Below are 13,548 nucleotides of genomic sequence, written 5' to 3' on the forward strand. Positions count from 1 at the left end.
TAAAATTGCAGTTTTCCCCATGGTCCATTTGTTGATGAAAGGATCCACTCCCTCGATGTACAGCTGTTGTGTGACCATAGGCAGGTCAATGCCTGACATCCTGGCAGCAGTCACCATGTTCATTGTTTGACGGCAGCCTGTTGTGCCGTCTGTATTTGAGCCACCAAAACAAACCAAAGGGTTGCTGTTGGCAGACAAGGACTGGCCCCATGCATGATGATTCTGATGTGCATCCCGCAGCATGCACACAATAAAAACCATATTGCCGCATGAAAAGTGATAGAGCAGACCTTTGACATGCGGTAATAACACTTGTGCTGCCTGGACCATTCTGAAATATTTGCAGAGTGGGTCAGAAGTTTCATGGTGGCACTCTGCACCATCTCACCATCATGAGCGAATAGCCCATCCCGCCAGCTATACAGTAAACAGTTGAGGAGCAGGAAGATAAGAATGAGCGACAAGGGAAGCAACCTAGTCAGTCCCTTTCTCAGCTTATCCATGAACTCACCTGGCTGTGGTACCAGTGGCTGCAAATCCAATTCCCCATAACACCAACCTTCCATCACAGTGCCTGCTCAGTCAATGTAAAATAATAAATGTCAGCACAAAATAAATGTTTATGTTTATAATCAATTTATAAATTAAACCATTCTATATTGTATATAAAAGGCAATTAATCCTCCTCGCGCATGCCTTTAGTGCCAGACTTCCATGTGCCTTTGCCTTACTGCTCTGAGCAGTGGTACCCCAGTGGTTGCCCCATGGCCTATGACAGACTGCTGACATTCAGTGGAGGGGACTGCAGATGGTCTAGAAGGCCCAGCTATGGACTGCAGCATCTTGGCATGGGCAGCAACTGTCTGGGTTGGCTGGTTAATGGGCAACAGCTAGAGCAGTGGCAGACTGGCAATGTTGGGAGAATGAATGCCATCTTCCTGATAGAGTGAGGAGATGCTGGCATTGGACTGGGGTAAGCACAGTAAGAAGTCTCATAACACCAGGTTAAAGTCCAACAGGTTTATTTGGTAGCATGAGCTTTCGGAGCGCTGCTCCTTCATCAGGTGAGTCGCTACTCATCTGATGAAGGGGCAGCGCTCTGAAAGCTTGTGCTACCAAATAAACCTGTTGGACTTTAACCTGGTGTTGTGAGACTTCTTACTGTATTCTGACAGAGGACAGTGGTTTTGTGCATAAGGGAGGCACTGCCACTCCCCCTGGGACAGCTCAGCAAACTGTTGGAGGATAGATTGCTGTTCATTGGAAACACTTCCATCTGTAGCCATAATGGCTGAGCTTGTAGCACTTTGGTCTGAGCTTCCACTGCAGCATTGCTGGGAGCTGCCTGTGCTGTAATGCAAGTGGACACATCTGCCAACAGACACTGCATCATGGTCAGGTCTGCAAGTGTTCTCATGGAGTTGGCCACCACTTCAACGCTGAAACGCATGGTCTCCAAGCTCCCTGCTACACCTGTGTCAAGTTGGTGCTGAACTCCTCCATGGCAGCACTGACTTTGATGGCAGACATCCCCGTGCACCAAGCATTTTGTTGTGCCAACCCATCAGACTTTATATATCCCTGAGGAGGTGCTCGTGTGAGCCCACCAATGCCTCTACTTTCTCAGAAGACTAAGGAAATTTGGCATGTCAGCTACGACTCTCACCAACTTTTACAGATGCAACATAGAAAGCATTCTTTCTGGTTGTACCATAGCTTGGTATGGCTCCTGCTCTGCCCAAGACCACAAGGAACTACAAAAGGTCGTGAATGTAGCCCAATCTATCACGCAAACCAGCCTCCCATCCATTGACTCTGTCTACACTTCCTGCTGCCTCGGTAAAGCAGCCAGCATAATTAAGGACCCCACGCACTCCAGACATTCTCTCTTCTACCTTCTTCCTTCGGGAAAAAGATACAAAAGTCTGAGGTCACGTACCGACCGACTCAAGAACAGCTTCTTCTCTGCTGCTGTCAGACTTTTGAATGAACCTACCTTGCATTAAAAGTTGATCTTTCTCCACACCCTAGCTATGACTACAACACTACATTCTGCACTCTCTCGTTTCCTTCTCTATGAACAGTATGTTTTGTCTGTGTAGCGCGCAAGAAACAGTACTTTTCACTGTTTGTTAATACATGTGACAATAATAAATCAAATCAAATCAAATCAAAATCTTTCATATATAACTCATGTATATATAACCTTGTTCTCTGATGAGCTGGACCTGGCCTGCTGGGATAGCTTTAAGATGAGTTAGCCTCTCGCAATTTTGGGGCTGAAGTATGCAGTCACTCAACAGTGTGGTCAGTGCTGTCTGTATATCAGCAAGCAACACAAAGTGGGTGTGCTGGCTGCAGCTGAACAGCTGTGAGATTATAGCACATTTCAATCCTTTCGCCTTATTTTGGACACTATCAAATTTGACCCCCAATGTTTATGGAACTCATTTGAAGATTCCCTGTTTTTTTGGCAAATACGTAAGAATGAATATGTTTTGACCCTCTGAGCCTCTTGGTTAAAGTTTTGTTATTCAACACCAGTGAATTCAGTGCCAGTGTGATGTTAGCTATATGCACTTCCCCTGATAATTCAGTAGGTGGCGAGCTCATCATGCTTGTGCACTTGAAGCCAATTGTGTATTTTACACTGCTCGGCTGAAGAGAGGATAATGTTGGTTTATTCCTTTGGACCTGCACAACAGCTAGAAATTCATTATTATCGAGCAAGATTGGACTAAATGCGTACGGAAGCAAGAATCATTGGCACTCAAATCTAAAGGCATTAGAATGCAAAGTGGCAGCAGGACTCACCATTAGGCCCCAACCCCTCAGCAATGCCCGATGCCCAGTGGGCAGTGCCAAGGTGCCCCCTGGGCAGTGCTGGGGGCCCAGGCTGGCACTGCCAAGGTGTCAATGCCCATGGGGGACCCCCTGGCACCCGATCCTCTGGGGGGGTTTCAATGGCCCCCCCTTCACTCCAGCAGGATCGGGTCACTGGCTCCCTGCAAGTAGGGAGCTATACTAAACCCCGCTGGAGTACAATACTCCTGGCAGGGAGGGAGACACTAGCGGGCCCAGAGATTTCAGTCCTGGGCCCGCTAATGATTTAAAAAATATATATTAAAATACTCATTAACATAAATTATACCGATTTCTGGCACAGAGCTGATGACACTGGAAATCCGGAGGCCATGGCGCCCAGTGGGGAGCCCGCGAAACGGCCTCCGCCTGAGTCTCCCAGCCCGCTGCGCTACAAAAGCAGTACAGCAGGATGGGAGAATCGCCCCCCCCCCACCTCATCTAAATGTATATTCATGTTTTTCCCCATTGCTACTCCTTTCATAACATTCATGACTTCGTGCTGTTTAATTCAGAAAGTCTCCAGTGGGATAAGTCTCACTGCTAATTTTTCTCTGCCAACTCATTGCCCCTAAACTGTAAGATTAAGGGGAAAATCTCATGATCCTGCGCTCCTGGAAGTGAAGCTGCAGTCAAAGGGAGCAGAGATCAAAGACAGGGTTACAACACTGTGACTGTGCAATGGCCTGCACTCCCTGCATTATTCACCCCACCCATTGCAGGAATCAACCTCTACTCTGTGGGAATTGGGCAGTGTGCAGGTTGAGGAGGGATGACTGGATAAAGTACTGAGCAAACTTCAGGATAAACATTGACATTGAAGTTGATGGAAGGACTGCACAGACCTTTGAACAGAAGCTGAACGATGTGATAGATGAGATTCATATCAAGCCATTCAGCTCCAAAGTGGCATCGATTTGCAAGATATTTATTATTCACTGAAAGAAAAAAAATGCAAGCTAAATGTGAGAAATAAAATTCAAGGAAAAACTAGCCTAGAAAGAGCATATCTTAAAGTTCATGGAAGAATTTTCTGCAACCCAAAAACTGCTGATACAATGCTAGTGGCAGAATTTCAAAGAGAGATAGTTTCAGGTGCAGACTGGGAGGTAAAACACCAAAAAGCAGTACTGGGTCCAGAACCGATATGATCCCAGGCACCCAAGTTCAAACCAGCCAGATCTGAAGGCGAGCAAGAAAAACAATGTAGAGCTCTTGAGTAGGTAATTAAAATATTCAATGAGACAGTTAACTATGAGTCTTTTTATTCTTTCATGGGATGTGGAGCATTGTTGGCTGGGCCAGTTTATTTATTGTCCATCCCTAATTGCCCTTGAGAATGTGAGAGTGAGCTGCCTTCTGGAACTGCTGCAGTCCATGCTGTGTAGGTACACCCATAGTGCTGTTAGAAAGGAAGCTCCGGGATTTTAAAGGAATCCTTTAAAGGAATCCAGCAACTGTAAAGGAATGGTGATATAGTTCCAGGTCCGGATGGTGTGTGGCTAATGGGGCAACATGTAGGTGATGATGTTCCTATGCATCTGCTGCTCCTATCCTAATAGGCGGGGGAGATTGAAGGTTGGAAGGTGCTGTCAAAGGATCTTTGGTGAGTTGCTGCAGTGCATTTTGTAGATGGCACACCTTGCTGATACCGTCCATCAGTGGTGGAGAGAGTGAATGTTGGAGGTGGTAGATGGGGTGCCAATCAAGTGGACTGCTTTGTCCTGGATGGAGTTGAGCTTCTCAAGTGTTGTTGGAGTTGCACTCATCCAGGCAAGTAGAAAGTATTCCAGCACACTCCTGACTTGTGCTGTGTAGATGATGGACAGGCTTTGGGAAGTCAGGTACTCACTGCAGGATTTTCAGCCTTTGACCTGTAGTCACAGTATTTATATGGCGAGTCCGGTTCAATGGTAACCCCCAGGGTGTTGATAGTGAGAGATGTAACGATGGTAATGCCATTGAATGTCAATGGAGGTGGTTTGATTCTTTCTTGTTGGGGATGGTCATTGCCTGGCACTTGCGAGGTGCAAATGTTACTTGTAACTTGTCAGACCAAGCCTGAAAGTTGTCCAGGTCCAGCTGCATATGGACATGGACTGCTTCAGTATCTGAGGAGTTGCAAGTGCTGCTGAACATTGTGCAAACATCCCCACTTCTGACCTTACAACGGAGGGAAGATCATTATGAAGCAGATGAAGATGGTTGGGTCGAGGACACCACCCTGAGGAACTCCTGCACTTATGTCCTGGGACTGAGATGATTGACTTCCAACAACAACAACCATCTTGCTTTGTGCCAGGTATGACTCCAATGTAACTCAGTGGCCATCAAGTTGGCTGTCATTGGAGGCTCCACCACCCCCCACCTCCCCTGTGCTGCATCACCCCACAACCCCCTCCCCCACAACTCCCTTGTAGTTCTCTGCCTCTCCTAAAGTTTTGAACTCTCTCATAGAATCATAGAAACCCTACAGTACAGAAAGAGGCCATTCGGCCCATCGAGTCTGCACCGACCACAATCCCACCCAGGCCCTACCCCCATATCTACCCACTAATCCCTCCAACCTACGCATCTCAGGACACTAAGGGCAATTTTTAGCATGGCCAATCAACCTAACGCGCACATCTTTGGACTTTGCACATCTCTTGCAAGGACAGAAAGCAGAGTGTTGTGAGAGTGAGAAATGGATTGCGTGGAAAGGAAGGAAGAACATTTGAGCAGGGTGACTGAATTATGGGTGTGCAATGGCACTAGGATGAGGGTGAGTTTGAATATTGGCTGTTCAGATGGGAATTTGAGGAGGTGCTTGAAGAAAGAGAATGACTGGAGTTGTGAGGTATGTTGATCTGGGGAGCGTTGTGCAGGGAAAGTCCGAGTTTGGGGTTTAGCATCTAAAACTGTTATCCCAGTCACCTTACCTGCCCTCCCGAGATCCTTGAATTTTTGGGGCACTGTCCCTACTTTCAAGGGATTGCACCCCTGCTGCTTACTTCCTTGGCCACTTCCATTCATGCCTATTGGTTTGGGAGGCATGTGTCAAGATATTAAATCATTTAAGTTGGCAGCATGTATGGATAATGTGATGTGTGAAAAAAACAATGGGAAGCTTGGCTTTATATTTAGAGACACAAGGCTGGATTTTACACTGTGGAGATGGGTGGTGGGGGCATGGAGTGTTCAGGTGATGGGGGGCGGGTGATTGGTAGGTAAATAGGAAGGGGGCATGTCAGGACAGCTCCCCAATGCATGCCTGCCTCAGTGGCGGGTTGAGAACTGGGTTGACTGTTCTTCCATGGAGGTGGGCAGCTTATTAATGCCCCACTTAAAGGCTGTTCTGCACCAGCGTGAATAATATAATGACACAGAATGCCCCGCCTCCCCTGTGTGTGGAGGCTGTAGCTCAATTGTGGAGGCCTCCAGCAAGCAAGGCCAGGAGCCATCATAGCTGAAGAAATTCTATGCCCCAATGACAGAGCCACGGAGATGTAAAGCTGCCTTGAATAGGTCAGCATCCCAGTTCCCTCTCCAAACACTGGTCTATCGGCTTTGAGCTTCTTTACATTTTTTTACTTCTGTGCAGGCAGCTGAGACATCCCCATGTTGAGACACCTTCAGACTGGCCTGCCTGCCTCAGTAGCCTTCCCCTTTCCCAGTGGGGCTTCTGGCCTGACATCACTGTGGACCCTCTGATTAATGGGTTGGCCAGCATGAAGGAGGCCCCTTAGGAAGCCACCTCCTGGAAGGTTTCATCAGCAGGATTGCTGAGGACATGGGATGGCTGAGGAACCGATATTTGATCAAAGTGATGATGTTTAAAAATCATTCAAAGATTTAACTTCAACTTTCAAACAGCCCTACACATACAGTAATTGTAAAATGCATGTTAACATTGCTTGGAAATTGCAGCCAAGTCAAAGATCAAAGAAATCAAAGAAACCCTACAGTGCAGAAAGAGGCCATTCGGCCCATCGAGTCTGCACCGACCACAATCCCACCCAGGCCCTACCCCCATATTCTTATCCACTAATCCCTCTAACCTACGCATTTTAGGATTCTAAGGGGCAATTTTTAACCTGGCCAATCAACCTAACCCGCACATCTTTGGACTGTGGGAGGAACCCGGAGCACCCGGAGGAAACCCACGCAGACACGAGGAGAATGTGCAAACTCCACACAGACAGTGACCCGAGCCGGGAATTGAACCCAGGTCCCTGGAGCTGTGAACTGTGCTACCGTGCCACCCCCAAAGTATTTTTGAACAGAACGTGAACAAAGACTGGCCTCCAGTATTGGGAGGAGGGGGCAGCCAGAACAAATTCAGAAGTTGCAGGCAGGAGTGCATGTTTCTCGGAAGGTTTATAGATAAGATGGAGTGAGACCATGAATAAGATTTGAGGACAAAAGATAAGGATTGTGAGGACTTTATGGAAATTGGAAAAGATGGGATGCTGGCTGTGAGCGTGAGGTCATTGTATGCAGAGCTCTCCTTCTCTCCTGGATTTTCACCTGCTCTATATTCCCAGAGATAATAGCAACCTCACCATTGTTCCTTGTGTCAGCTAAGATGGTGAACACTTGACCGCTGTGGGCATCACAACTGAATCCAGTCGTCCTCATCTTACTGCACACACATATACGTACAAAGTCAAAAACCCTGTTTCATTCTTCCCCATGCTCCTGCTTTCTAATCCCGGTTCGCTGAGGCTATTATGTGTTACTGCCTCGGTTTCCATTCAAACAAAGAACAAAGAACAATACAGCACAGGAACAGGCCCTTCGGCCCTCCAAGCCCGCGCCGCTCCCCGGTCCAGGATTGAATCCTGAATCCAGGATCCCCGCCCAATTTTCCAGCCTATCTGCATACCAATATCCTATCTACCGAGCTGTCCCTCAGTACTGAATGGAAACCGAACTCAGGACTTTAAGATTACCAATGATGTAATTGGCGAATCTTATAACTTGTCTCTATGGGCTGCATTGCCATGAGTATAAGATAAATTTTAAGAAAAAGGACAAAGTTTAGAGAGATGCTGTTAAGTTTTGGCTAGTTACATTATTATGAGGCCTAGATGAACATAAAACCTACTCAATTTCACGGGTTTACCATTGACTTTAATTAGCTGTCGGTGTCTGATAGATGAGTCCCTGGCCGCTGTTGATTAATGCTGTGGTATGGGAGAATAATGCCCATGTTGTTGTCTAAGCCATGACAAATAGGATAGGAAGATCAGTGCCCACCATTCCATTTCAATTCAAATATCTGTTTGAATTTATTTTTATTAGCGTGCAGAAGGTTTTAATCTAAAATTGAATTACAGAAAAAAATCTAAATTCCATTCGATCCAAAGGGAAGAGTCTGGTAATGCAGTGCTGTGTGCAACATTACATTGTACTGTGGAGCAACTGCAATTTTTAAAAAAGCTGAGTTCTCTTGGCAGAGACGTACAAGAAATATAGTCAAGCAAAAGTTTTTCCAACAGCAGCGAGGTTATAATGGACAACCTCACTTAGGGTCATTTATCTGCACTTCCTGGTAATGGTCACAGGGTTAAAAGGGGAAATGCTGTCAGACAGAAAGACGGTGGGAAATTGACATCATCTAACCCCAAATAAATAATTTATTCATCAATTTGTGTTTGCTATTGCTGTGACGCAACAGCCCCTTCAACATCCTGAGGATTGCCACTGACCAGACACTTAACTGGACCAGACAGATCAAAGCTGTGGCTACAAGAGATCAGAGGCTGGGGGTTCTGCAGTATCTCACCTCCTGACTCCCCAAAGACTTTGCACCATCTGCAAGGCTCAAGTCAGGAATGTGATGGAATATTCTCCACTTATGTTGGTGAGTGCTCCAGAAGCTCAACACTATCCAGGGCACAGTAGCTGATTTGATTGGTACCCTATTCACCACCTTAAACATTCATTCCTTCCAATAAGTGGAAGAATGTGAACCTGTCCACTCTGGCAGGAAGAATAGTAAAATAGTATACTATTTAAATGGAGAAAGATTGCAAAATCTGGTGGCACAGAGGGATCTGGGTTTCCTGGTACATGAAAGTTAGTACACAGGTACAGCAAGTGATTACTTGTGATGCTAATTGATGTTGGCATTTATTGTAAGGGGAGTGGAATATAAAAGTAGGGAGGTTTTATTGCAGCTGTACAGGGCCTTGGTGTATAAGAGTTCCAAGCTCAGCTTTCACTCTCGCAGATTGTTAATAATTTTCTAATCTCTAGTATCGCCTGATGACATATCCACAGAATGTCAGTTTTTATACAATTGGTGTCTCTATTGGTGTCATTCAAGTATCAATAATTAAAACATTTGTTCTACATGCTTCAGTGCACTATTTTTAGACTAGCATTAAATCATTTAAAAATAAACATTCATATCTGACTGAAGAATATTCTCTAATCCTCCCCTGGCTATTGAGCCCAAAGTTACTTCTACTGTCTCCCCGACTGAAAAATCTGGGCCACTTAAGTCCATGCACAAAGCATGGCTAGCCAATAAATTCACGGAGTCACAGAATGGCTACCATACAGGAGGAGGCCATTCAGCCCTCCGTAGTTGTGGTGTCTCTCTGAAGGAGCAATTCACCGAGAAGCAGGAGAAGGCCATTCGGCCCTTCAAGCCTGCTCCGCCATTCATTTTGATCATGGCTGATCATCGATTTCAATATCCTGATCCCTCCTTCCTCCCATATCCCTTGATCCCTTTATCCCCAAGACCTATATCTAATTTCTTCTTGAAATCACACAACATTTTGGCTTCAGCTACATTCTGTGGTAGCGAATTCCACACATTCACCACCCTCTGGGTGAAGAAATTTCTCATCCCCCTCAGTCCTAAAAGGTTTACCCCTTATCCTCAAACTAGTTCCCCTAGTTCTGGACTTCCCCAAAGGATAGGTGTTTGTGATTATTTACAACTACACATATGGAGGATGAACACCAGCAGGCACTTGTTAGGTTTATTAGCTGGTTTCCATTTTGGAATTTCTAAGAAAAAGCACAAGGCAGCAGATCATGGGCAGCACTGTGATTAGCACTGCTGCCTCACAGTGCCAGGGACCCAGGTTTGATTCCCGGCTTGGGTCACCATCTGTGTGGAGTGTGTACATTCTCCTCGTGTCTATGTGGGTTTCATCCGGGTGCTGCAGTTTCCTCCCGCATTCCAAAAGATGTGCTGCTCAAGTGCATTGGCCATGCTAAATTCTCCCTCAGTGTACCTGAACAGGCGCCGGAGTGTGGCAACTAGGGGATTTTCACAGTAACTTCATTGCAGTGTTAATGTAAGCCTACTTGTGATGCTAATTAATAAACTTTAAATTTAAACTAATCAAAGGGCGGCACGGTAGCGCAGTGGGCGGCACGGTAGCACAGTGGTTAGCACTGCTGCTTCACAGCTCCAGGGTCCCGGGTTCAATTTCCGGCTCGGGTCACTGTCTGTGTGGAGTTTGCACATTCTCCTCGTGTCTGCGTGGGTTTCCTCCGGGTGCTCCGGTTTCCTCCCACAGTCCAAAGATGTGCGGGTTAGGTTGATTGGCCAGGTTAAAAATTGCCCCTTAGAGTCCTGGGATGTGTAGGTTAGAGGGATTAGCGGGTAAATATGTGGGGGTAGGGCCTGCGTGGGATTGTGGTCAGTGCAGACTCGATGGGCCGAATGGCCTCCTTCTGCACTGTAGGGTTTCTAACCTTTGACCAAGAATCAGATCCCAGAGTAATCCATAACCCCAACTGCGCAGAACAGATCACACATTGTTACAAACTACCTCACATATTATATCTTGTACACTGTCTACCATAATGTTTATCACTGTATTCCAAGCAAAGCCTTTAAGAAAGTTATTTTAATAATACGCTTTATCAACTTTGTATAAATTTCTTTTTCGCAGAGCCTGTGCCGTTTTGGGTGTTATATTTCTTGTGTCAACCCTCTGCATTTATGCTAAAGCCATTCATGACCTTGCTACGAAGCTACTTCCTGAAGTGGTGAGCTAAGAGAATTTTTCTTTAATTGCTATTGCTTTGAAGGTAATCTGATTGATGGGGTCTGCTATATTTTAACTGTTGGATAGTCAGCAAGTAATAACATTCTGAACAATAGTGCTGGGATTTGGGGGTAAGAGTCCAATAGAGGCCACGGCCTGAAAATTCCTCGGAGCTTCTCCCGAAACTGGCATTACTTTGCCCGAAGTGCTGCAAAAACCAATAACCAATGCAGGGAAATGGAGTTCCTGCTGCACTTTCAAAACAGATCCAAGGAATTTTCCAACCATTATTATTGTCAGAGATCCTTACAAGTTGTGCCATAATGTTTGATGGATGATATAATCCCTACAGTGCAGAAGGAGGCCGTTTGGTCCATCGAGCCTGCACTGACAACAATCCCACCCAGGCCCTATTCCTGTAACCCCATGTATGTACCCTGCTAATCCCCCTGACACTAAGGGGCAATTTAACATGACCAATCAACCTAACCCGCACACCTTTGGAGTTTGCGAGGAAACTGGAGCACCTGGAGGAAACCCACGCAGACACGGGGAGAATGTGCAAACACCTCACAGTCACCTGAGGCTGGAATTGAACCCAGATCCAAGGCGCTGTGAAACAGCAGTGCTAATCACTGTGCTATCGTGCTGCCCTATTTTCTAAAGCATTACACATTCCCCCTGGACATTCCCCTTGTACAGCCCTAATCTCCACTCCCATTAGTCTAAGGCGATGAAGGTTTGATGATTTGGCTTCAGTTTCAGATTTCCTAGACAATAACAAAAGCTCAATGAATTCCTTTGAGAATATTGAGCTTGCACTCCCAAACCGCACGGCAATTCTTGATCAAGATATTAAGATTACTCACGTGAGTTGAAAGTGTGGCTGTTGTCAGCACACTCTAATTCGTGCAGAATAATTCTACAGGTCAAATTATAACATTGCCATAAATATCATACTGTGGACTTGTATGACTAAAAACATTCTGGTTATTTATCCTTTTCTTCCAGTTTCTATTAAACTAGATACCCAGTGGTGCCAATGTAAGATTATAATTCGAAAAAGATGTATTGTACATGCAGCAATTTTTAAAACAGCGCAAAATATTTGTCATAGTTACCTAACATAGTAAAGCTATATAAGCTGCTGCATTATGGCAAGTGTGACAGTGGCTCTTTCACCAATGTGTAGAAGCCTCGCTAACGAGCATTGCAGAAGTACCTAAGTCATAACAGATTTCCCATTAAAGAAGGGAAAAAAACACTAGGTTTCATAAAGCCTCCTCTTTCAACAGATCCATAGACCTCATTATGGGCTTTACTCCAACTTTTCAATTAAAATCAATTACAGGATAAATTCCTTGAAAGTAACCTCACAAACAGCCAGAATGTTTATTCCTTTTCAGTTTTTGCTATTTTGCATTAGCTTTCCACACTTCCTAAACAGTGCATATGCCCCACCCAGGCTTGAGGAGTCCAATTGTTAATAATTCAACAACAGGGTTGTTTTAAATGTGTGCATTCCTAAATTAACCATATTCCAATTCAGATTATTTGGGGATTCAGGTCATTTTGGATCACACCACTGATCCACATTCACACTGTTTCCTTCTAAATGACTTCCTGTGAGTTCAGTTTGATAGCTAAATGTGGAGGGATCTGCTTCCACAGAACCTGAATCAAGAGGAATGCAGGTCAGATAATTTGGGTGTCAGATGTTTCCTCCCCCACACCTCAGAATACTGTGTGCAGTATTGGTCCCCTTATATGAGGAAGGATATATTGGCATTGGAGGGAGTGCAGAGAAGGTTCACCAGGTTGATACCGGAGGTGAGGGGTTTGGATTATGAGGAGATTGGGTTTGTACTCGTTGGAGTTTAGAAGGATGAGGGGGGATCTTATGGAGACTTATAAGATAATGCGGGGGCTGGATAGGGTGGAGGCGGAGAGATTCTTTCCACTTAGTAAGGAAGTTAAAACTAGAGGACACAGCCTCAAAATAAAGGGGGGTCGGTTTAAGACAGAGTTGAGGAGGAACTTCTTCTCCCAGAGGGTGGTGAATCTCTGGAATTCTCTGCCCACTGAGGTGGTGGAGGCTACCTCACTGAATATGTTTAAAGCGCGGATGATGGATTCCTGATCGGTAAGGGAATTAAGGGTTATGGGGATCAGGCGGGTAAGTGGTACTGATCCACGTCAGATCAGCCATGATCTTATTGAATGGCGGCGCAGGCTCGAGGGGCTAGATGGCCTACTCCTGCTCCTATTTCTTATGTTCTTATGTTCATGTGTCTGTTTGTGGCACAACAGATTTTTCCAGACATTTAATTTTAATCTGAATGAATTTCTCCACCACTTAGCCTTGGGAATCAGGATCTGGGCGATACGATAAATGCATCTAAACCGCTCTTTCTGGACTATCTATTCTTGTTTAAAGTCTGATGGAGACTTTTCATATTGAACTGGCCAATTGGGCAACAGATGGTCAATCAGATGGTTTTTCACACGTTGATCAAAGCCTACCCTATTAGAATCCACAGCTGGAATCTTGTCATGTCGCGTTTCCTGATGGTGGGACCAAAAGTGTGTGGGACTTCCGTTGGTGGGTGGGACAGTTGGCTGCATGCAACCACAGGCAGCCAGTAACTGAGATATTCACTAACAATCTGCCTGGCTATTCGTGTGG

The 13,548-nt window shown here is 45.5% G+C and overlaps 1 protein-coding gene across 1 annotated transcript in view; it reads left to right on the forward strand.

Moving 5' to 3' along the window:
• tmem163a (transmembrane protein 163a) overlaps positions 1-13,548 on the forward strand; it is a 185,536-nt gene that overhangs the window by 115,948 nt on the left and 56,040 nt on the right. The window contains exon 5 of the mRNA XM_078229162.1: positions 10,767-10,863. Coding sequence (XP_078085288.1) covers positions 10,767-10,863 — 97 coding nt within the window. The remainder of the gene's footprint in view (positions 1-10,766; positions 10,864-13,548) is intronic.

Source organism: Mustelus asterias, chromosome 14 (assembly GCF_964213995.1).
Source record: "Mustelus asterias chromosome 14, sMusAst1.hap1.1, whole genome shotgun sequence".
In the NCBI taxonomy this organism is placed as follows: Eukaryota; Metazoa; Chordata; class Chondrichthyes; order Carcharhiniformes; family Triakidae; genus Mustelus; species Mustelus asterias.